The sequence below is a fragment of the Bicyclus anynana genome, chromosome Z, assembly GCF_947172395.1.
Source record: "Bicyclus anynana chromosome Z, ilBicAnyn1.1, whole genome shotgun sequence".
Classification (NCBI taxonomy): domain Eukaryota; kingdom Metazoa; phylum Arthropoda; class Insecta; order Lepidoptera; family Nymphalidae; genus Bicyclus; species Bicyclus anynana.
Window position 1 is genome coordinate 16,391,342 of NC_069110.1, and position 24,846 is coordinate 16,416,187.

The 24,846-nt window shown below is 37.0% G+C and overlaps 2 protein-coding genes across 3 annotated transcripts in view; one reads left to right on the forward strand and one right to left on the reverse strand.

Moving 5' to 3' along the window:
* LOC112046326 (putative fatty acyl-CoA reductase CG5065) overlaps positions 1-20,817 on the forward strand; it is a 36,479-nt gene extending 15,662 nt beyond the window's left edge. The window contains exons 2-9 of one of the 2 annotated variants that reach the window (XM_052890693.1): positions 666-745; positions 12,025-12,224; positions 15,011-15,319; positions 15,750-15,945; positions 17,007-17,205; positions 18,049-18,288; positions 18,936-19,193; positions 19,838-20,817. In XM_052890693.1, the coding sequence (XP_052746653.1) occupies positions 12,027-12,224; positions 15,011-15,319; positions 15,750-15,945; positions 17,007-17,205; positions 18,049-18,288; positions 18,936-19,193; positions 19,838-19,991 (1,554 nt within the window). In that variant the 5' untranslated portion in view covers positions 666-745; positions 12,025-12,026 and the 3' untranslated portion in view covers positions 19,992-20,817. The remainder of the gene's footprint in view (positions 1-665; positions 746-12,024; positions 12,225-15,010; positions 15,320-15,749; positions 15,946-17,006; positions 17,206-18,048; positions 18,289-18,935; positions 19,194-19,837) is intronic. The other variant, XM_024082935.2, reaches the window with a different exon arrangement.
* A 2,870-nt stretch (positions 20,818-23,687) lies between these two features.
* LOC112046330 (triosephosphate isomerase) overlaps positions 23,688-24,846 on the reverse strand; it is a gene marked incomplete in the record, with an annotated part of 4,086 nt that continues 2,927 nt past the window's right edge. The window contains 1 exon segment of the mRNA XM_052890685.1: positions 23,688-24,503. Within this exon segment, the coding sequence (XP_052746645.1) occupies positions 24,289-24,503 (215 nt within the window).

Genomic DNA, 24,846 nt, shown 5'->3' on the forward strand with positions numbered 1-24,846 from the left:
GTAACATATCTTGGTAAAATTGGTGGACTATTTATTGTATATAAAACACGCAATAACAAAATTTTACAGATATTTTTTTTAAATATTCGTGTCATATACATTAGATGAAACAACCACCATGTTTTTAATAGATACAGCGCCATCTAGATGAGCTTTGAATAACCTATGTATATAGTACTTTACTAAAAAATTGCCTCAGGAGCTCCGAGGTACGTCAGAAATGACATCATCCACCGTGACACCTGGACGCCTTCCGTGGAGGAGTTCGTCCGAGGTCACGAACCGATTTCCAAGGTTTTGCATTCGTTGGAAAGATCTCGGGCTCCGTGAGGTTTATAACAAAGAAAATTCAGGAAAAATTTCAACGTAGGGTAGGGGTAGGGTAGGGGTAGGGTAGGGGTAGAGTAGGGGTAGGGTAGGGGTAGGGTAGGGGTAGGGTAGGGGTAGGGTAGGGGTAGGGTAGGGGTAGGGTAGGGTAGGGGTAGGGTAGGGGTAGGGTAGGGGTAGGGTAGGGGTAGGGTAGGGGTAGGGTAGGGTAGGGGTAGGGTTGGGTAGAGGTAGGGTAGGGGTAGGGCAGGTGTAGGGTAGGGTATGCGTAGGGTAGGGGTAAGTTAGGGTATAATCATAAATAAATGGGTATAAAAGCTTACACTAATTATTCGCAGATAAAGTCAGAGGCGTACCCTAGTACGTACCGTACCGTCGACGTGTGGTGGCCACTGGAGTAATATTCCGCTACGCAACGGTATGGTTTGCAGATTAACCGCTAGATGAGATTGCGATGGCCTCCGTGGCGCAGTGGTATGCGCGGTGGATTTACAAGACGGAGGTCCTGGGTTCGATCCCCGGCGGGGCCAATTGAGGTTTTCTTAATTGGTCCAGGTCTGGCTGGTGGGAGGCTTCGACCGTGGCTATTTACCACCCTACCGACAAAGACGTACCGCCAAGCGATTTAGCGTTCCGGTACGATGTCGTGTAGAAACCGAAAGGAGTGTGGATTCATCCTCCTCCTAACAAGTTAGCCCGTTTCTATCTTAGATTGCATCATTCACTTACCATCAGGGTGAGATTGTAGTCAAGGGTTAACTTGTAGAGAAAAAAAAAGATGGCTCATAGCTATCTTATCGGCCCTCATATCCGTGCAGCACATCTTTTCCATCCACATCCTCTACGCTTTAGGCTAGGAAAATGTCCTACTTCGCCACACTGCAGTAGGAAATCAGGGACCCTGTAATACCCCACGCAAAGTCAAAGCACACAGAGTACCTATTTCAAATGCGACGCCACAGACTACCGAACCACTTCGTAAACCTTATATTATTGTGTCATTTAGATCACGCTGTATAGAAAAATAAAAAAGGTTCAAGTTACGAAAATTGAATCATGTAATACCAATTTCCACAAACGTCTAAAATGATGCAATTATCTGCGTGGTCCACTCTAAATGCAATTTGTGGCGTACCTACATAACCTTGCTTAATTGCGTTGAGCGACAAGCAATATAACAGTCCTTGAAGACTTTTGAAGTCTCAAATAAAGATGCCGAAGTCACCGAGAAGATCCCCGATATCTGACGTCACCCAGACGAGGGCTTTTTAACTCACGATCTCGGGGGCGCCCGGACTGATACACTCAGGCCAAAACACCCTTCCCGATCGGCCCTCTAAGCCGAGGTCAGAGTCAGAGGAAACGCCCTTAGATAGTCGTACCTCCCATCTACTCTGCTTCTGCCTTCGGGCCCTATCAGGCGATGCTTCTGCGCTCGCCAAAATTCCCCGGTGACGCCGCTATTCTATAGGAGATATTAAACTTTTACGCATTTTGTACTCAAAAAAGCATGCAGATTATGATTTTGAATGTTGCCAGGAGATTTGTTGGTCCGTATTTTTTTATTAAGCACCCCTTAAATAACCAAACTGAGCCAATATTTTGCAACAATTTCATTGGTTATCAAACACTGGTCATTTAAAAAAACTGAATGTTTGTCAGCGTACATACTACCATAGTACTACTAGTTTGGACCATCGTGAATTTGGAAGTCGGCGGGTTTCAAGGATTCAGTCTCAACCAAAACAAAACTTTAATATTTAACGGTGTTATTTCAAAGGGTTGCCCTGAAGCTAAATGACTAACGACATGTTTCTTATAATTTACCTACTATTTAAATATAAAGTAATTATGCTTCAGAGAAAATAATATGCAAATCAGTTGGGCCATCTTTGTCTTTAAGTGGACTAACGAAAACAAATTCATTTTCAGGGTTCCGAATCTCAAAAGGAAATAACGGAACCTTTAATTCAAATTCAAATTTCATTTATTTCCATATGTCTTAGTTTACAAACACTTTTGACGTCAAGTTATGTCAATAAAAGTCGAAAACTTAAAATTAAAGTTACGAGGGTTCTAAACGCGCCTCGGTCCGAGAAGAGCCCACAACAAACTCAGACAAGAGTTCTCTACTTATCTAGAACTAAGTACACAATCGTTTAGTGCAGTTCAACAACAAGCCGTTTTATCTATACTAATATTATAAAGAGGTAAAGTTTTTAAGTTTTTAACATTCTTTGAAAGGGATAATCTTCAGAACTACTGATCCGATTTTAAAATTTTTTTCCACAGTAGAATGCTACGTTATCGAGGAGTACTATAGGCTATATTTTATAGAGGTGTCATATATATTAGCAGAGTTATCATTGTTTTTGTCATATAAGTCGGACCGAAATTCCTCATAAACAGACTTATTCGCATGCGCTGTCTTATCTATTGTGTAAAATTGAAATCAATGTCTGGAGGCTTTATGTGTCTTTAAAAGTTCTAAAAATAAATCCGTAACACTATATATCTTCTATATTTTAGCAGATATAGTATCTATAGTGTTTTAAAAAATATTAATTTTAAATACTTGGGTTTACGTCATTATTTATACTACCAAACTTAAATCCTTATCAAAATAAATTATTTAATAATGACAAGGATATTATGGAGATAACATTTTCCCTTTACAGTATGTTAATTTGTTAAATAGTTTCGGAGATAATACAAAATTTCTAAAAGACGCAGAAATACCGCTGTTTGATGCCTCGCGCTTTCAATTACGTACCTAGTTCCCGTTCCAGTGTGAATATGGGGTTCAAACATAGCCTGTGACACTCGCAAATAACGTAGCTTTCTATTGGTAAGAATATTACAAATCGGTTCAGTAGATCCAGAGATTACCCCCTACAACCACACAAACTTTGCCTCTTTATAATACTAGCATAGAAGTCTCTATTTCCCTTGGTCATCGCACCATGCTCAAAGGGCTGGACCGATTTTGCTAAGGGTCCCCTACCCTTAGCAAAATCGGTCCATAAGGTAGGGAAGGTATAGGGTAGGGTACGGGTAGGGTAGGGGTAGTGTAGGGGTAGGGTAGGGGTAGGGTAGGGGTAGGCCTATCCTACCCCATGATGATGACCCACATACACCTGTTACGAGTGTGTCACATAATATACATAGTTGTATTAAATCGTAAAACAAATAGCCTGTATTTGAACTAATCTATCATCGAAATTAACCGTTAAGCAAATATTTATTATCTACGGTACCCTCGGTGGGCGAGTCCAAATCACACTTGTTCGGTATTTATATATAATAAATGACAACCGACAGCTACGTAGATTGGTTATCTCATAAGTGACAGTGACCCTGACCGTGAAAGCAAAAAATGATATTCTTGTCGACAAACATCAGACAATGATGCAATTATATTTCGATTTCATTTTGAAAGTTTGAGACATTGTTTATTTCTTTTTTATGTACACTGGCATGGGACGATTTGACCTCGTAAAATCCTCGCACCGCACCTCACCGTGCGAGAGCTGCGGACAGTGTTGTCAGCCTATACCTACCGCCGTGTTCGTAATGAAATTAAACTTAACTTTAATTCAATTACCAGACCAGCTGGCCTATTCAATATTTTGGTCTTTATTATCAACCTATTAAAAGAAACATGATTTTCACAAACAACCCTATATCTACCGCCGTGTCCGTAATGACATTTAACTTAACTTTTATTCATTAACCAGACCAGCTGTCCTATACACTATTTTGGTCTTTATTATCAACCTAATATTTTAATAGGTTGATAATAAAAAATGAAATTAGAAATGTCATCTACATATTTTATGGTATCCACCAGTAGACACCGGATGACATTTGCTACCAGTACACAGAATCTCAATTTCGTTTAATAAGTCAAGTAGCATAGGTACGTCAAAGATAATGAATTATCCTGCAGTGCTAGCTACTAGTATCGATTTACCTGTTTATACCTGCCAACCCAAGAGTTGTGACGAAGAAAAAATAGTAAATGTATGTACTTTCGTTCGCTCGATTGGTATGAATATGAAATATGTCTCTTACCCAAACCAGTGAAAAACTGAAAAGATGAAAAAAAAACAGGTCGGTGAAGGTGAATGTCATTTTAAATACGGGATCTTAATAACTGAGACTAATAACATATTATCAGCTTGTTTAGAAGTATTGTTATAGATCTGTACATCTGAATTCTGACAGGTACCAAAACGGTACCCGTTTCAAAAATTGAATTTGTATACTTGGAATCTGTTGCGGTGCCGTTGTAGGCATGTGTACAATAGACTATTATGGATATTCAAAACGAACTCTTGAAGCGCGATATAAAATGATAAAGCGCCATCTATTGGCAGGTTTTACATTATTGGTTACCTACATAGTTTACATACCAAGCTAAATTAATATTAGCATTTGTAAAAATATAAAACAACTAGCGTTCGCCCGCGACTTCTTCTGCGTGGAAATCAATGTAAACCAACAACCCCTACTTATTTTACTAATTTAGAGGTTCAATTTTAAAATTTCTTAAATTACATTACATTTACGTAATTTTCTTCATGATTAATTCACAATTTATTATAACTGTAACTTTAAAAACATAGACTAGAGTTGAGAACCTCCTTAATTCGAGTTCCTTTTTTTGAAGTGGGTTAAAAATGGATGACTTTCCGTACAAACTTTTAACCCCTATTTCACCTCCTTCTCTTTTAATTTTAGGGATAAAAGTAGCCTATGTTCTGCTCTAAGGTCCCATTTATGAAAATACCAAAATTAATCTTGATCGGTTTAGCAGTTTAGCCGTGAAAAGGTAACAGATAGACAGACAGACAGAGTGACAGATTTACTTTCGCATTTATAATACGAGTACTAGTATAGAAGTATAAACCCGGCTTTGCTCAGGTGAAATGTGACTCATAATACACATGAAAGTTGGTAGGTATATTTCTATAGTTATTAATACTCAAAGAATTATTGTAAAGGCAAAGCAAAGCCCAATTCTAGCACGATAGTTATGAATATTGTATAATGAAACTGCAAAGTTTCAACTTATATAATTTTAATACTAAATCAAGTTTAAAAATTAACTAACTATAAAGTTTAATCTCTGTCAACCTCTCCGTTTTAAGCTTTTAGATTTTTTAGGGTTCCGAACGTACGTAGTACGAAAACGGAACCCTTATAATCCCCCTCGCGCACATTTTAAGGTCTGTCTGTTTTCTCCTAATGTACTGGACCAATCCAATTGAAATTTGGTACGCATAGCAATTCTTGTGACTCAAACACAGGGATGTATCGTGAATAGATAAAATTTGAATATTGGGGCACGATGAGGGGTAAAATGGAAAGTTGAAAAAAAAACTTTTACTAACTTCATAGTGTGATACATCAAATGAAAGGTCTTGGTAAGAGGATTTAAATTGTATTTTTTTAGAATGAAAAAAAAATACCTTTCAAGTTATTTAAACAAATAGACGACAATTGACCATGCCCTTTTCTCCGAAACTACTGTATTTAAAAATTGGAACAAAATACAAAAATTAGCTTGTTACTTGAAGATTATTGGAAAATTTTGAAACTCTGAAATTTTTGGATATGGAGGTCACTTCTGGGGGGCAAGATGAAAATTTAAAAAAAAAACTTTTTTTAACTGCATCGTGTGATACACCAAACAAACGAGCACGGTCAGAGGATCGCAATTATATTTTTCACTACTCTTGCTCAAAAACACTGTCATATTACCACTCCACAGCGGGGCTAAACAAGCATATTAGCCTCTAGGGGCTAAAGTAATTTTGTTTTTTTAATTCTTGTCTGTTACGGGTACTAGCCAAGTACTAGCCTACTATAAAACGGAGGAGGTTTTATTCGAAAATAGAATCATTATAGGTAAGGCCCTGATTGTTTTGAAAAATAAATAAAAAGCTTTAAATTGGAATGAAATGCAGCGTCTTGTCTGTGGAAGGCGTTTATTTTTTTATTTAATTTTTATTGAGTTGCGAATAGAGCGAGATTTGAAGACATGGGACATCCTTTACAGTGTAATACCTTTGCCTTTTTCTCATGTGAAAAAAAAAATTAAAAAGCGAGAATTTAAAAAACAATTGGCGTGAATAATACACACTTGATTTTTTTCCGAAATTCATTGTAAATTTGTGACCGTAACTTACATATTTTTCAACAATAATTGTTATTATTGTCTTCGTCTAGTGAGAATGGTGATCCTAATTTGGAGATGGATGAAATTTTCAATCTGTTACCATCAAAGTCGATACGCATTTACTTAAATACTTACCTACGATACCTACGAAAAATTTAATAAGTGAAGAAAACAACAACGAATGGATTCACTTACGAAAGGAGTTTTTTAAACTATTATCTCCCACGTTTACCTCATATATTCATTATTCATCTTCAAAGTAGTCGGAAATTATGTTACCGGGTAAAAGCATCTCTCTTAATATCCAAAATTGTAGACTTTTTACATTTAATTTTCAATTAAAATAAATCATTGAATATTGTACTAAACTATTTTATTTTCTCGCAATCGTAGTGAAAAGCAGAGTGTAACACGTGGGGCTAAACCCATTATAAACTCGGTTTCTATTTAGGCGGCCCTCGCCTTCGTCTCGGGCCCTAATAATACCTCGTATATAATGGGTCTTTTTAGCCCCTTGTATAACAATCTACTATTTTTTATAATTTTGAAATAAATAGTTTTCAAGATATTCTAGAAAACAGACCATTGCCCCCCCTTTTCTCCGAAACTACGAAACCTAAAATTTAAAAAAAATACATAAGGTAGTTTCTACTTAAAGATTTTTCTACCGGAAAACCTCAGTAATATAAAATTTATGAATATGAAGGTCACTTTTGGCGGGCAAGATGAAAAATTTAAAAAAAAAAACCATTTTAACTGCATCGTGTGATACATCAAACAAACGAGCTCGATAAGAGGATGGTAAATATATTTCTTTGTAATTTTAAAATAAATAGTTTTCAAGATATTCAAGAATAATTAGACCATTCCCCCTACCTTTTCTTCGAAACTACCAAACCTAAAATTTTAAAAAAAATATTGAAGTTAGCTTTCTACTTGAAGATTTCTGGAAAACTTTGAAACTCTTAAATTTTTTTTACATCTTTTTTAACTAACGTGGTAAATCATTCAATACTGAGCTTACCAACTTACATATTATTATTATTATTAAACCTATTCATCAAAACTAATGTTAAGTTTTGTTAATTTGTTAAATACTATACTACTATACTATTATAATAATTTAAGGTTTAGATAAATATTTAACGAAAAAAACAAACAAACGAAAAAAAACAAAAAGTCCAGAAGAAACGTAAAAAAATATAGGTATTATTAACAATTTCAGGTCAGTTTTCAAAAACATGATAGATTAACAACGTTCGGAACCCTCGTCACGCGAGTTCAACTCGCATTTGTCCGGTTTTTTTTACGTAAGTATTTACAACTTTAGAAAATAAAAAAATAAAATTAGGCAATCAGTTCCCACCCGAGAAGTTGGCGAAGATACTTACCCCTACCACTACCATACACCTACCCTACCTCTACTATACAACTGCCTTAGAACTACAAAACTTCTACCCTACTCCTATAACATTTCAACAACCCTACCTACTCTACTCCTACCGTACCCCTACGATACCACTACCCTAGACAGACGATACTGCTTCCATACCTTTCTCTTTCCCTACCAGACATCTACCCTACACCTACACCACCCGTACGATACTTCTACTTTACCACTACCATACACCTACCCTACCCCATTAAACCCTACCCCTACTATATCACTATCATACATCTACCCTATCCTACTCTAATACTAACTTACCTCTACCATATACCTATCCTACCCACAATCAACCACTGACGTATACCTACCATACCATTACCCTACCCAAAACCCACTTTTTTTTTTGTCGCTGGGAAATACGTTTACACCCGTATCCCGCCCGGAGACTCCACAGCTGTGCAGTCTACTACCGGGTATGTGGGACGCGCTGAATACCAGAATACCAACTAAAACCCAGCGGGGCCACCTGTGTTATATTGGGATGTAAAAGGATCGCGAAGTGCATGCACTTTTATATCCCGACGCCCTCTTCGCTTCATTCAGAGGGTGGGAGGAGATGCACTGTGCGATGCATTGCAGTACCCCCAGACGCTAATATGGCGTGTCTGGTTCATGACGGAATATTAGTATCCTCCCGCGCTGGACTCTTCCTTTCGATGGCCCGCGGCTGGGGGCCGTTTCTTCCTTTAACAGAAGGGGGGCAACAGCTGTTGCTGCCCATTATGTGCCCCGACGACAAGCCCACATTGGCACAGACGTCGCAACGCACAGTGCCCACGCACTCAGCCGCCTTATGTCCTTCTCCACCGCACCGAAAGCACAGTCTGCTCTGGTCCTTCTTTGAGAGGCAAACGGAGACCGTGTGCCCCCAGCTCGTGCATCTAAAGCAGCGCAAGGGGCGTTGCTCAAGTGCACGGACATCGGCGGAATTCCAGCCAACCAACAGACGCTCAGTGTGCAAATCCTCTTGGCTGCGTCCACCGGGCAGTGAACTATAACCGAGCTCACTCCTATGAGGCCCGGCTGCACGACATCCACCTTCACTGCAGACTGAGGACAACCCCCAGCCCAGGCTACCGCCGTTGTAATCCTCTCATCCGTGGCAGGGTCCTAGTAGTTACTAGATAGGGTTAGTTAAATAAATTAAATTAATTAGAAATAAGACTTACTTAAAAACAATACAAAACTTAAAACAGGTACACTAATATACGAGTACATGGAAAAATAAATTTAAAACTCTTACACTTATTAAAATGTAAAAGTTGTTCAATTTAAAAAATGTAAAGAATAATAAAGGCATTTAAATTGAAAATAAAATCCTAAAAAAAATAGAGAATTCATCTCCCAAAGGACAATCACTTAGCTTCGCGACAAGCCTTCAGAAACGTTTTGTATTATATTATAAGTTATTATTATTGTATTATATTTTATGTGTTGTGTATGTTGTTGTTTTATATATTTGCTTGTTAATTGTGAACTCCAAGTGCTGACGACGATTGCAGTGTGCAGAAAAACTCAATATTGAGTTTATGTCACACTGATAAGTTATATTAAGTTTAGTAAAAAATGTATATTTATATTTAAAATAAATAATAAAATAAATAAACACCGTTAAAGGTATTTTGAAGAGAACTGTATGAGCCTCTAAGGGTTGCTACAAGCTCAAGCTACGGTCTGGCGACTAGAGGAATGATTTCTCATTATATCTCAGACGAAATTTAAAAAAAAGCTGTCATTAACCAAACTCTATAATCGCCCACTGTACTCACCTATAGCTGTTTTCTATTCTTTACAAGTTATAGCTTGGCAAATTCGTTCGTAACACTCCCGATGGTCCGCGCGGGCCGGGAGGGGGTGGAGATGCCCCGCAGTCCTTTCCCCCCGTCGCCCGCATATCATGGGATTGTCAGCAACGAACTTGCCAAGCTATAGCCCTTGACTACAATCTCATCTGATGGAAAGTGATGAAGCAATTTAAGATGAAATCGGGCTAACATATAAGGAAGAGAACGAAAATCCACACCTCTTTCGGTTTCTACACGACATCTTACTCTAAATCGCTTGGCGGTACGTCTTTGTAAGGTGGTAACAAGCCACGGCTGAAGCCTCCCACCAGCCAGTCCTGAACCTCCGTCTTGTGAATCCACCGCGCATACCACTGCGCCACGGAGGTCTTCAAAAAGTAGGTCGTCAAAAAAAAAGTGGTCGTGGTGGGACCATAGACTGACAAACTTTCAGCTTTCCTAAAATGAAGTATATCTGACTATGGCAGGCTCTCGGTATACCGTTAATGGAATATTCCGAGAATTCCGTTCTACCAACTGTGCAAATACTACGTTAACCCTAACCTAGTATAGTCTTTCGGCTTTTAAAACAATTTCGTAAACACCAAATGGGTATCTATATATATTATGACCGTATTTGAACTTCTGTTCTTTGACATGTTAACACGTTCGCTGCGGCACTGACATTTCTGTACTTTCCTCTCTTACTAAAACTTTATGTGGTGCGGTACGAGGTCCATTGACCTCGTAACGCTTGAAGACGCTAGGCGTACGAGGTCCATTGACCTCGTACCGCAGCGAACGTGTTAATGACTGTGCACGTAGATAAGGGTTAGCGTAGATCTAGTTACACTATGAATAATTTTTTTTAATCTATAGGTATCGTATTTCGAATGAAACGTCATAGGTAGGTACCACAACAGAGCTACCACCAAAAATGACGTTATCTATTTAGTAAAACCGGGTCGATGGACGGATGGTTATGCAAAACGTTTACTACTAAGATTAGGGCTGCCATTTAAAAGAAACTTTTTTTTACGTTAAATACTAAATACATAATATTGAAATTTGCGTTGATTTTTCTTTTTTAACCGACTTCCAAAAAGGAGGAGGTCCTTTTTGGAAGTCGTTTAAAAAATATTTAAACTAAAAAGCAAAAAATAACATCTTTCGTGTGCGCTACGTTCTGATCAGTTTGACGGCGGTGCCAGTCCAGTGTCGTGTTTTTTCAATTAAAGCCGTTTCTAAAAGAACCACAGAAATTTTGTAATTTAAACGGCTTTAATTAAAACATCTTTGGTTTGGCTCCGCCTTCAAACTGATCAGAAGGTAGCACATAAGCAAGATGTTATTTTTTGCTTTTTAATTTAGATTAATTTTGAATTGGAAGTCGGTTGAATTTTTTTTATTAAATTTTTTTTTCAACTCTTTATATTTGTAGAGAATAATAAAAAAGATAAAAATTAAGTGAAAATTTTGCAATTTTGTATTTTTAGTGCACTTTTTGTTATCACCATGTTATATTATATCGCCAACATTCTATCTAATGAATAATATATATTTTTCATTTAATGTAGACAACCGACAACCCTAATAGTAGTGCAATCAAACACGTGGTTGGGTATATTCGAGAAACTACTTTGTCAGTGAAAGGAGTTCAAACCGCCGAATCTCACGATGATCACTGTTTTTAAGTCATTCAGTTTAGGAAGTTTGTCGGGCCACGCTCCTACACCATAGGTACTACAGTAGCCAAATATAGAGGTTGGAAGAGTCAAGGCTCCTGAATTGTCCTCATTGTAGGTAAAAAATTAAAAAAAAAATTATATTCTTTACAATTTAGCCCTTTACAACAATCTCACCTGGGTTATGATGCAGTCTAAGATGGAAGCGGGCTAACTTGTTAGGAGGAGGATGAAAATCCACACTCATTTCGGTTTCTACACGGCATCGTACCGGAACCGTAAATCGCTTGGCGGTACGTCTGTGCCGGTAGGGTGGTAACTAACCACGGCCGAAGCCTCCCACCAGCCAGACCTGGACCGATTAAGAAAACTAATCGACCCAGCCGGGAATCGAACCTAGGACCTCCGCCTTGTAAATCCACTGCCCATACCACTGCGCCATGGAGGCCGTCAAATGATGATTATGATGATGATGATGATATTTGATTGATAATAAACAAGACCAACATAACACCGACTTCACAATTGTGCCTATTTTTAGGAAGAACTAACTAAATTTAGGCATTTATTAACTCCTAAATTTTTTTGTTACAGAAATGACATCGGACATGTCGATAAGGGAATTCTACAAAGGTAGGAGCGTCCTAGTGACGGGCGGAACAGGTTTCATGGGCAAAGTCCTTGTGGAAAAATTGCTGTTCAGTATACCGGATATCGGAAATGTGTATGTGCTAATGAGACCCAAAAAAGGAAAATCGATCAAGCAACGGTTCGCTGACATGCAACGTTTGCCGGTGAGTTAGAATTATATAAATCGGAAAAAACATGAAAATTTTTGAGATAAGTTTTAAAAATAAAATAAAAAGATTAGTTTTAACTAGATTGTCCAAGCATGAGCCGTGATAGCCCAGTGGATATGACCCTGCCTCCGATTCCGGAGGGTGTGGGACAGGGGGAAAGACTGCGCGGGTATGAAATCTTGCGTGCGGGGAAGTGAGGTGCATTAGTCGTGGGTTTTTCTTTCATCGCTACACGCCCCCCGCCGCGCGCGGAACATCGGAAGTGCTAATTTACGAAGTTGCCAAGCTATAGTTTATGGGGGCGCACTTGCCTACATAATACCTATACCCTCTTGAAGGTGTTTAAAATAAAGGTGGAAACAAGAAATATGACACTGGAAGGATGTTCCACAGTTTAGCAGTTCAAATTAGAAACATTGAAGCGAATGATTTGGTATTAAACGCATCGTAGGGATGGCACCATTCACTTGGTGGTATATGGATCGTGAGAATCTCTATGAACATTTGGCAATATTAATGGCACTAGTAGCGCGAACCTGGTTCCGCATTTCCCGTGTGCGTAGTAAAAATGATCTGATAGTGGTAACAGGTGGTCACTGACAACCAAATATCAATATGTGAAACATATTTGGCCACGCCTGGCAATTTAAAAGAATACAATAACAAAAATCTTATAGATAGGTACTCGATTGCATTACGAAAGTGATCTATGTCGATATTTTATCGATTACCGTAACATTAAGACCATGACACGATTATTCGTTTTAAGAGCAATCTCGTCGTACCCGAACTGAATAGATACATATTTTGAGAAATGATTAATGGACTAGGTGCCCAATAGATAATTTTTCATCAAGGGAATTGCAAATGATATTGACCTTCAACGGGTATACCCACTAGATATTTTCAGAAAATATGGAAAGTCAAAGTCAAAAGTCGGAATTCATTTAGTTTAGTAGTTTACAAGCGCTTTCGAAACGTCAGTTAATAATATTAATTGATCTAAAACTCAAAATTAAAGTTACGAGGGTTACAAACGCACCTTGGCCCGAGAAGAGCCCACAACAAACTTAGCCTTAGGTTTATTTTTGTTTTAAACCCATTTTTAGCAGACTCAGAAGTGGATTACATAAATAAGAAAACCAATGTCAAACAAAGGTTATAATTTACAATATTTGTCAGGACAACCTAACAACAACTTAACAAATCAAACTGTAACCTAAATAAAACCCTAGAATGGCAGAGAATGACCATGAGTGGAGTCACGAACTTGTGATCGTTGTAGGGTTAAGGGATCCCTTGAGAGTTAACTAACACTATCCCAAGTACCTCTATACCCATAAAGAATTACACAACAAGAAATGTGGTGATGGTGAGAATAAGGAACCTACATTGGACTGATAGTTGTAAATCCGATTTTCAAGAGCTATAAATCCTGACTTTGTGCATGCTAACCTATAACTTTTCAAAAAATTACACAATAATTATTTTTTAAATAACTAAAAAGGGAAAAATGGGTGCCAAGGCAGTGATCTATTAATTCAAGGCGTACATATCAAAAATATTTTTGTTTCTCAGACGTTCTTTTTTTCTCTCGTGTTTTTTTCAGTAACGACTAAAATCAACAATTGGGCTTGCCAACGACTCCCGACCGAATTATAATTGAATAATTGAGGTATTTTCATAATCATATTGCAAGCTGGAAGGCGGAATTTGGTCTTTATTTCAATGAGATCTGACTGTTACCTAAATATATTTTGTTTTGGATTAATTTGATTTGAGCCCTTATCCTCTAATAATACTTACGATCACAATTTTTACCGCCAGCAACTAGACCGAAACAATTTCACAACTATGGTGTTATGAGCAACTACGAGTATAATAGTCGGCCTTGGACTCAAGTAACTGTAGATAATATGCCTCTTCTCGTACATTCTAGTTGACTAGTGACAAGTTACTTTAGGGGAATATAGAAGCAACGCTTTTTTAAGAGAATGCATTTACATGTCGTTCTCGCCTACCGAGGGTTCCGTATTCTGTACGTAATTAAAAATCTGTTCAAGTTTTTGCTTGATCGGTTAACTCAGTTCAAAATTTAGACCGCCAACATAAATACTAATTAAAATGGGACATGGAAATCCGATTGTTTCTATTGAAATCAAAATTATCAATTTTCTTTGATCCGGACATATTGTAACAACATTTAAACTTTTATGTTATTATAGAAAGAATTTCTGCCATGAAAATGTATATTCTAGTAATTTCACTTTATTATTTAACTAGAATAGAAGTTTTTTCACAGCTTCAAGTAATAGTCACCTGAATTTATAGTTTAATTCGAACTCAATGCTCACGTTCCCGAGATAAAGGGTTTGATAGACAGACAGATAATAAAGTGATCCTATAAACTTATAAAGGATCCGCTTTTGCTTTTTGAGGCACGGAACCATAATAATTACAATATGTAATGTAATTTGCATTTGTGAAGTTTTTGTTTGCCCTCGATATGATATAATTAATCAATCAATCAATCAATCAATCAATCAATCAATCAATCAATCAATCAATCAATCAATCAATCAATCAATCAATCAATCAATCAATTTATTTGCAGATACATGCATTATATATACAGGTGGTCGGTAGATGTAGATGGTAAATGTATCTTGCCAATTTGGCATGCAAATTATTTATTAAGTATTTAGTAATTCAAGTGACAATTTCACCATTTAAAACTTACATCTTTACAATAATTTTATAATCAATCGTTACGTTCACAGCTCTTCGATCGATTGAAAAAGGAAAACCCATCAGCATTTACGAAAATCAAGCCACTTCAGGGCGATGTTCTGTTCGACAATCTCGGCTTGTCTGACAGAGAAATAGAGCTATTGTCAGAAGAAATATCCGTGATATTCCATTTTGCAGCAACCCTAAGATTAGAAGCTCCCCTCAAAGACAACGTTAACATGAACACGTGCGGTACGCAAAGAACTATGAATGTTGCAAAGAGATTAAAAAAATTAGCTGTGTTCGTACATTTGTCTACCGCCTTCTGCTATCCGGATTACAGGGTTTTAGAAGAGAAGGTATGTTTTGTGGCAATATGGTAGGTATACTTAGTTTAAATATATGCTTTTGGAAGCCAATTATCTTTGAATACTTCCAAGGAATTATAGACATTCAAAAGTACCTAAGAATGAGTGATGTACAGACTAGCGTTGTCAGTAGACAGCTGATATAGAAGAGGTAACCTTTATTTTACACACAACTATCCGACGCCCCGTTTATTCGCCAGCGTAGATCCCGATCCCGTGAGAATACGGGAATAAAATATAGCCTATAACACTCACAAATAACCTGGTTTTCTAATTGTAAAAGAGTTTTAAATTAAATTTTATAAGAAATCCTTAACTTTTATTAATTAACATCGATATATTTCTGACCCTTATTCCATGTACTACACAAAATTAATATTGTTTATATTAAATTTGATATGAGTCAAGTACCCTGTTGCAGACGCACGAGCCACCAGTAAAACCTTCGGATGTGATGCACCTGATTGAGTGGCTCGATGATAATCAGATTGCTTCGCTCACTAAGTCGCTTCTCGGCCCGCATCCAAACTGCTACACGTTTTCAAAGAGACTAGCCGAAAGTGTCGTAGAGGATGAATGGGAGCACCTGCCTTCAGTCATAGTACGGCCTAGTATAGGTAAGACATCACGTACCGGAACGTTAAATCGCTTGGCCCTATGTCTTTGCCGTTTGCCACCAGACCAGACCTTGACCAATTTAGAAATTGTAAAATTGTAAACTAAGCCGAGCTGGGAATCGAACCCACGACCTCTCTGTTGAGAGCCAGAGTAAGCCGATCCAGCAATTATGCCGCTCCGGGCAAGGATACATTTTGCCGCCCTTTACATAGACGTACGCCAAAAATACTTCTTTAATTATTCAGAGTCAGAATAGTATAGTTTTTTGAGCCTAGTTTTTTATGTAAAAATACTAAACTAGTTGAAAGTTATACTTCTAGCATTTTTACCGCCCCTCATTTTTGCTGCTCTGGGCAAATGCCCAGCTAGCCCCCTGACCCCTACCACAAGTGCGCTAAAGAGACCGTTTATAAATAACAACTTTACTTCGGTTTAAACAGCTACATTATCTCTACTTACTACTACTTCTACTCTATACTTATTATACTTGAATCAAGATTCCAATATTTTTTCGTTAACGATATTATATTTGCTTGGCTTTCAATATCCTCTAGATGTAATTAGTGATCATATTTGGCCAGGTTACACAGTTACCTGTATTTTTCAAATAAATTAAAAAACTATTCAAGAAAAAAACATTAAATGAATAGGTTTAGGTTTCTTTTTAAATCTTTATAGAAACAAAAACCAGAAGGTTTCAAAAGTAATTGTCGTTCATTGAACTTGACAGACTCGTAAATAATGATTGTACCTAATGAGCGCGAGTGTCAATCGCAATGTATATTTTACTAGCTGACGCCGCGCGGTTTCACCCGCGTGGTTCCCATTCCCGTAGGAGTACGGGGATAATATAATAGCCTATAGCCTTCCTCGATAAATGAGCTATCTAATACTGAAAGAATTTATGAAATTGTGTTTGATTAGATGTTGTGCACCTTACCTATCCTGCTCCATCCCTACACCTACCATACCTCTAAACTTTCCCTACCCCACACCTACCCTACCTTTACCCTGCAATACCTTGCCCCTGCCCTACCTTATATTTACCTTATCATTTCAGTTTGCCCTTCTTATCAAGAACCTGTTGCCGGGTGGGTAGACAACCTGAATGGGCCTATCGGTTTGATGATCGGCGCTGGGAAAGGTGTTATAAGGTCCATGTTGTGCGATGGAAGTCTTACAGCTCAAGTGATACCCGTGGACTTAGCAATCAACGCCATTATAGCTATAGGTATGATCGAAGGATCAAGGAGTAACAAGTAAGTAAGCTTATCTTAGAGACTGTTGGTTCAAAGGTTTTTTTTACTTGGTTACTATAATTATCTACCACACCACCACCACCAGTTCATCAGGTGAACTGACGACATCAACCGCAGGGATTCGCTGGATGCAGGTGGCTCAGTATCGTGATGTATGGAAGTCCCTACAAAAGGCCTGTGTCCAGTGGATGTCCATCGGCTGATATGATGATGATGATTCTAAATATTGAGGAAAGGTTTATATTAATAAGACAACTACAACTCTTTGAAACACATAGTTTAAAGTTTTTTAAAGAGTACTTCAAAGGTATCAAGCGAGGAGTTGCCAAATGCTAACGGTGTAGCGACTAGAGACATGATTCCTCATTAGTGGTGTTCACAAGCTTTCTAAATAGGGTATCCACATGACAAAATAAGGGTTCCGTTTTTGTACTACGTACGTTTGGAACCCTAAAAAGACATGAAAGTCTCACAAAATGAAAAATCCTTCCCCAATATAGTTTTGTAATGAGTCCTCAGGGTAGGCAGTATTTCAATATTGGTATCTATGAAGTACCCGCCACTGTTCCTCATGATATCCTGTAGAAAATATATTGAGGATATGGAGTCTTGAAATCTGCAACCTTTCGAACCAGTGCGGTCCAAACTCAATTAAGATAAGAAATTAAATATCACGTGACTCAAACGGTGAAGAAACCTGCATACCTGAGAATTTTCTTAATTCTTTACGTGTGTGAAGTCTGCCAATCCGCATTTGGCCAGTGCAACCTCTCTTATTCTGAGACGAGACTCGTGTTCAACAGTGAACCGAATATGGATTGTTCATGATGATGATGTTTTCAGGCCAGATGTAATACCAGTTTACAATGCGAATATTGGACATCAAAAAGAAACAACCTGGGGCGAAGTCATAAAGATTGGCAAAGACTACGGCCGCAAGTATCCACTCGCTTGGCCGTTATGGTATCCGAACGGCGACATAACAACAAATATCTTCATTCACGAGTTCAAGCGAATTTTCTTCCACCTACTGCCTGCGTATTTAATCGATCTTCTGCTATATTTGTTGGGTCAAAAACGTTTGTAAGTATTGACAGATATGGTTTAAGATCAGGCGTTAGAAATATATACCCTCATCTGTTAATTATTAGTGTGAAATAAATGATAGATAATATTGCAAAAAAGTTGCCTACACTATAGCCTTTCTTGATGATGAAATGACTATTAATACCCTCAGTATTAATAGTCATTTCACAACTAATAATAATTTTATGTAGCTTGTTCTTAAATTAATGAAAATAAATTTGATTTTAATAAGCTTAGGACAATTAGATATGGTTAATATATTTTAAATAACATTTTATAAACAAACAGATGAGATTTACATGATTTAAAATAAATAAGTTATGAAATAATATGAGTTTTCTACCTTCATTTATAATTTCTTTGTTGGTAAACAGTACTCATCAAGAAAGGCCTTAATATAGTTAAATTCTGTCACCAGTCGAGGCAACTAGCCGCGGTGTAACGATTCGATGAAATTTTATGGCACTGCGACTCCATGACTCCATGGGTCTTCACGACAAAAGGTACAAATATGTAACTCTCAGTCAGAGAGGCATACTTGTGCCACTTAACGGTTTCAGTTTTTTCTGCTGCGTAAAAAAGTAAACGTAATTTTAAATATATAAAAATAAGGTTAGGCAATAATCAATACATGTTTATTCCAGCATGGTGCGAATACAAGACAGAATAAGTCAAGGTCTAGAAGTATTACAATACTTTACAATGAGACCGTGGAGCTTCCCTTGTCCTAACTATGACGGTATTCAATCAAAGTTAAACAAGGAAGAACAAGTTATATTTAACACTGACTCGACGTCGGCTGACAGAGAAAAGTACATGCAGCAATGTATCGATGGTGGAAGAATCTACTGCCTTAAAGAAAATATCAGCAAAATCCCTATCAACAGGGCTTACCACAATTTGTAAGTACTCATTGCTAATATATATGTATTTCTTTACAAGCAGACTAGCTGACCCTTTTCACCCGTGAGAATACGGTAATAAAATATAGCCTAGGACGCTTAACAACTAACAAATACGTGGCTTTCTAGTGGTAAAAGAATTTTCAAAATCGGTTTAGTATATCCCCCTACAATACAACAACTTTGCCTCTTTATAATATAAATAAATATACCTAATACCTATTTATTAAGACACTTGTATGTCAATCAATAGAATATTTTGCAAACATCGTCGTATGTTGCTCGGTCGCTGATCCCATCACCGAAAAGCGCAGTGGTAGCTCTTAGTGGTTGGTAGACCACCCACTAAGAGGTATCTATTGGATAACAGGGTCATACAGCCCGACCAGACACCTAGACCTTTATAGTTTAAACTTTAACAATGCTTTTCAAAGTGTTGCTACTTGCCACGAAGATAAGTGACTGATAACGGACATGATTTAAATTTCTATTGTAATTTCACAATTCCGTTTTTATTAAAAATTAAATCTGGGATTTTTATGGTTATATTTTTAAGTCAACTCATTTTTGTTTTTTATTAATATCTATATTAAAAGAATATTATCTCTAGTTCTGCTTAATAATTTGTCTTTGTTTTTCATTAGCTTATTTGTCCTGGACTTACTAGTCAAGATATTCTTCGTGCTTTTCATACTGTCCTTCCTGGCATCGTGGTGCAGTCCTGTGAAAGACGTGTTCAAGTATGGAGAGCCAGTGGTGAAACATCTACCAATATTAGGACGAGCTGTATTTGACTAAAACAGAAGATATATTTACTTGATACTTGCAACTATTCAGAACAGATAAGTTAAAAGTAAAGTAAAAATTATACGGTTGTAATACGTTTCCGTCCTGACCTAAGTTCCATAGTTCTGGGAAATGAAATTTGCAAATATCAGGTTACAGTGCCACCCACTAAATCGAGGCATTGTGTTTTACTAGTAGTAGGTAGGGAAAAATAAGGGCTTTATTGGTACAAGCTTAAACAGATATATATTTTTTGTTATGTTGTTTTTAATTTATGACCTTCGGTAAGCGATTTCTACTCTCACTTTTTCTGCCTTTTATTTCGAAACTAGCGGACGCCCGCAATTCAGTACCTAAACGTGAAATACGGTTTTTCATAAAAACCGTGGGAATCATAAATTATTCCAGGAGAGTCTATATATTTCTCAGTAACCTCCTCCATCTGGTGAAAGTCCGTTCTAATCGGTTCAGCCGTTCTAGAGATTAGGCCGGACAAACAGTCAGACAGACAATTTTAAAATGCTTGATTGTGTATTAGTCTCGTGTAAATAACTATAAGCACTTGACCAACCAGTTGTTTTGAAACCACAGACAGACACTTCAATTTTATTTATAGAAATTGATAAACAATCCCATAATATCAAAAAATATTTTCTGACAAAATTCGCAAGCCGAAGTAACAAAACTCTTTGAAATCTGTATTTGGCATGGTTTTTAAGATTTTAAGATAATATTATTGTATGCTTAACTGAAATGTATTTATAAAGTAAATAATTATGTATAATAAATAAAATAAAAATTAATAAATGTGGACCTTATACCTGGAAAGGTAAATTTTCGAATTGGTTTTACTAAAAGATCTAATGGTAAGAGTTTTAAGTATTAATATCATTTTTACTTTGGTAAATCTTAAAACTAACACGTCAGTAATTGTTCATAATAATACCTGATGATATTATCTTTAAAAAAGATTTGACGTTTGACTACAATTGCGTCAGATGAAAAAAAGTAATTCGGTCTAAGATTGGAGCACGCTTACCTAGAAGCAGTCTATTCATAATGTATCATCTATGATTCACTCGCTAAAGGTATTTATATTTTACTAGCTGACGCCGCGCGGTTTCACCTGCGTGGTTGCCTTTCCCTTAGGAATACGGGGATAATATATATAGCCTTCCTTGATAAATAAATTTTTCAAATCGGACCAGTAGTTCCTGAAACTAGCGCGTTGAAACAAACAAACAAACTCTTCAGCTTTAGGTATAATACCTATTACTATAGTAATAATAATATAAGTGTCAGGAAACAGCAACACCCGAAAAGCATTCTAAATTCTCCGATGCACGGGATTGTAACACCACCAACTCACAAATCCGGAATGAGAATTTTTACCGAAAGTAACGTAGAAAAATAAGCTCAGTAGGTATCTCATACCCAGAATTCGACCCCAGGACCTCGTGATTCGAAACCACATAGGCTCATTGGACCATGAGGCAGTTTATATATGAGTATCATCATCAACATATCAGTCAATGGACGTCCACTGCAGGACATATGCCTTTTGTAGGGACTTTCAAACATCACGATACTGAGCCACCTGCATCCAACGAATCCATGCGACTCGCTTGATGACGTCAGTCCACCTGGTGGGAGTAAAGTACATTAAAGTTTTTCAAAGCTCAACTAGATGGCGCTGCATGGATTTAAAACGTGATATTTTTAACCGACTTCAAAAAGGAGGAGGTTCTCAATTCGGTCGGTATTTTTTTTTATGTATGTACACCGATTACTCAAAGACGCCTGGACCGATTTCAAAAATTCTTTTTTTGTTTGAAACGGTATAGTCCCCATTTGGTCCCATTGCCATCATGTCAAGATCTGATGATGGAATCCTGGAGAAATTGAGGGAAACTTTCGAAAATTATATGGGTGTCTAGTGTGTTCGTAAACTTTTCCATTTAGTACTTTTAAGCACTACAATTTTATGAAGGTTTAAAATCGATCTGATGATGGAGTCATAAAACTGACGAGGAAACTCCTCGGCGATTTACAGCAGTTACCTTGTGTTTGGGCTTGATTAATTTGTATTAATGAGAACTTTCCACATAGATAGGTTGTGACTGTCATTTAGGGGTTTGGTGATGAAGACCAAGGACAATTAAGGGAACTCCTTAACAGTTTACAGTAATTACCTTGTGTTTGGTCTTGATTAATTCGTATTGCTGAGAACTTTCTACCTATATGAGTTCTGTCTGTTATTAGGGGTCTGATGATGAAGACCAAGGTCAATTAAGGGAACCCCTTAACGGTTTACGGTAGCTACCTTGTGCTTAGGCTTGATTAATTTGTATTGCTGAGAATTTTGTACCAAGATGGGTTGTGACTGTCATTAGGGGTCTGATGTATTTGTTTGAGATGAAATTTTACACTAAAAATGGAAAAATAATAAAAATTTTAATAAAAAAAATACAACCGACTTCAAAACTTAAAAACGTACCCACTAAACTAAAAAGCGAAAAATAACATCATAATATGTTCTACCTGCTGATCAGTATGAAGGCGGTGCTAAGCCGGTGATGTATTAATTCGGTTGTATTCGGTTCAGTTGTATTCGGTTCGGTTGAAGTCGGTTGTATTTTTTTTATTAAAAATTTTTTGTTTCCTTTAATGGATAGTCTCGAGTATTTTCAAATAATATAATTTGTAAAAATTTATTAATTCTGCATTGTATTCTTAATTCTGAAGAGAAATTCATCATAATATACTTCTGACACTAAACTAATAGGGTAAATTATTTCATATTTGATATAAACTAATACCTAAAGCTCTAAGCCCGAACCGTGCTAAGACAATGAAAATAAACCAGCCAAATGCGTGTCGGACCACAACCAGAGTAGGGTTCCGTAAATTAAATTAGCACTCTTATTCAAGGCACATAAATACCGATTGTGATGCCCCACACCAATAGACGATAAAAATATCATCCTCACTTAGCATATAGGGAAGGAGGAAGGGAAAAAAAATTATATCACTCATCATATCAGCCGATGGACGTCCACTGCAGGACATAGGCCTTTTGTAGGGACTTCCAAACATCACGATACTGAGCCACCTGCATCCAGCAAATCCCTGCGACTCGCTTGATGTCGTCCGTCCACCTGGTGGGGGGTCGACCTGCAATACAATATATTAATTACGTCTATATATCACTATATTTAGACCTAATTATTATATTGCACATAACTATGCTAAATTTCGGCTTTCTAATTCTACCAGTTTCTGAGCTATCTACTGACAACTTAATTGACAACGGAATTCGTCTGGAATTTTCGTGCTCAGACTTCATTTAGTTGATCGACTATCACTCTATATGACAATTGCTATTTAATTATTATATTTTTCCTTTTAATTTCATTTTAATATCTCCTACTTTTGTAATTTCTTTTCAATCTTGACTTTTTCTTACTCGTAAAACCATCATAATTTACTAATGATTCGGGATCCTAAATCGAAAAATAGCGGTAAAACGAGTTCCTTAAGGTCTAAGGAACCCTAAAAAAGGTACCTAACTAGTTTTAATTAAAATTACGCCCTATTGTAGTGAACTAGTTAGTATGGCTTAAGGACAACAATTTTCTTTAAAAGAACGCTAAACAGTTCCTAATTTGGGTATACTAGGTACTTATAAAATCAATAAAACGTTCTTACTAGACAATAAAGGTTTATTATGTAGTATACAGACACAGAAGTACAAGCATTGAACTTATTGTTCTTAATCAGAAAACAAAATGCAAAATTAAATATTGATTTAACTATAAAAGTAACAAGAACATACTTCAAAAACTTGAATACTTAAATGTAATGAAATTTTGTTCTTAATCAGAAAAAAAAAATACAAAATCAAATATTGATTTAACCATACAAGTAATAAGAACAAACTTCAAAAACATTAATGCTTAAACGTAATGAAATATGTTTACACATATGAGTATATTTTTATCTAGAGTAAACACACAGATAGTTATGTTTACGAAATATTTTATTTGATTACAAGCGAATTATTCCAGATTGCACATATTCATGAATCAAATCTTTGGAATTAAACAACTGTCTTCAAAATCAATCAAATAATTTGCAGGAACAGTCTTAAAATAAAAAAGAAAAAAAACATAATTTATATGTATTACACATAATATATGATACTGATTTGTTTAACATCGATAAACTTTGGGGGACAAGGTCCCAACAAAAAGATTTGCCAAATAGTAAATAGTAGCTTGGCAAATTAACGGTTAGGATATACTGCCGTCTAACACATAACTTGGGCATTGCATATGTCTAAGAACTCCGGTTTAAGGCTTGCTCCGCCGACGAGGAAGCCGTCTATGTCGGGGCAAGCAGCCAGCTCCTTAGCGTTAGACGCAGTCACAGAACCTCCGTATTGTATGCGCATATTCTCAGCGACTTCGGACGAAGTGTTGGAGGTTAGCCAACTGCGAAGGGACGCGTGGATGTCCTGAGCCTATAATAAATACAAAATATTTATATATAGTAAAGAGTTTGAGGTTCTTTTTTATCTTTACAAGTTAGCCCTTGATAACAATCTCACCTGATGGTAAGTTATGACGCTTGGCGGTACGTATTTGTCGGTAGGGTTCGATCCCGGGGGCGATTGGGGTTTTCTTAATTGGTCCAAGTCTGGCTGGTGGGAGGCTCCGGCCGTGGCTAGTTACCACCCTACAAATACGTGCCGGTCAAGCGATTTAGAGATCCGGTACGATGTCGGTCGATGTACGGTGTAGAAACCGAAAGGGGTATGAATTGTCATCCTCCTCCTAACAAGTTAGCCGCTTCCACCTTAGATTGC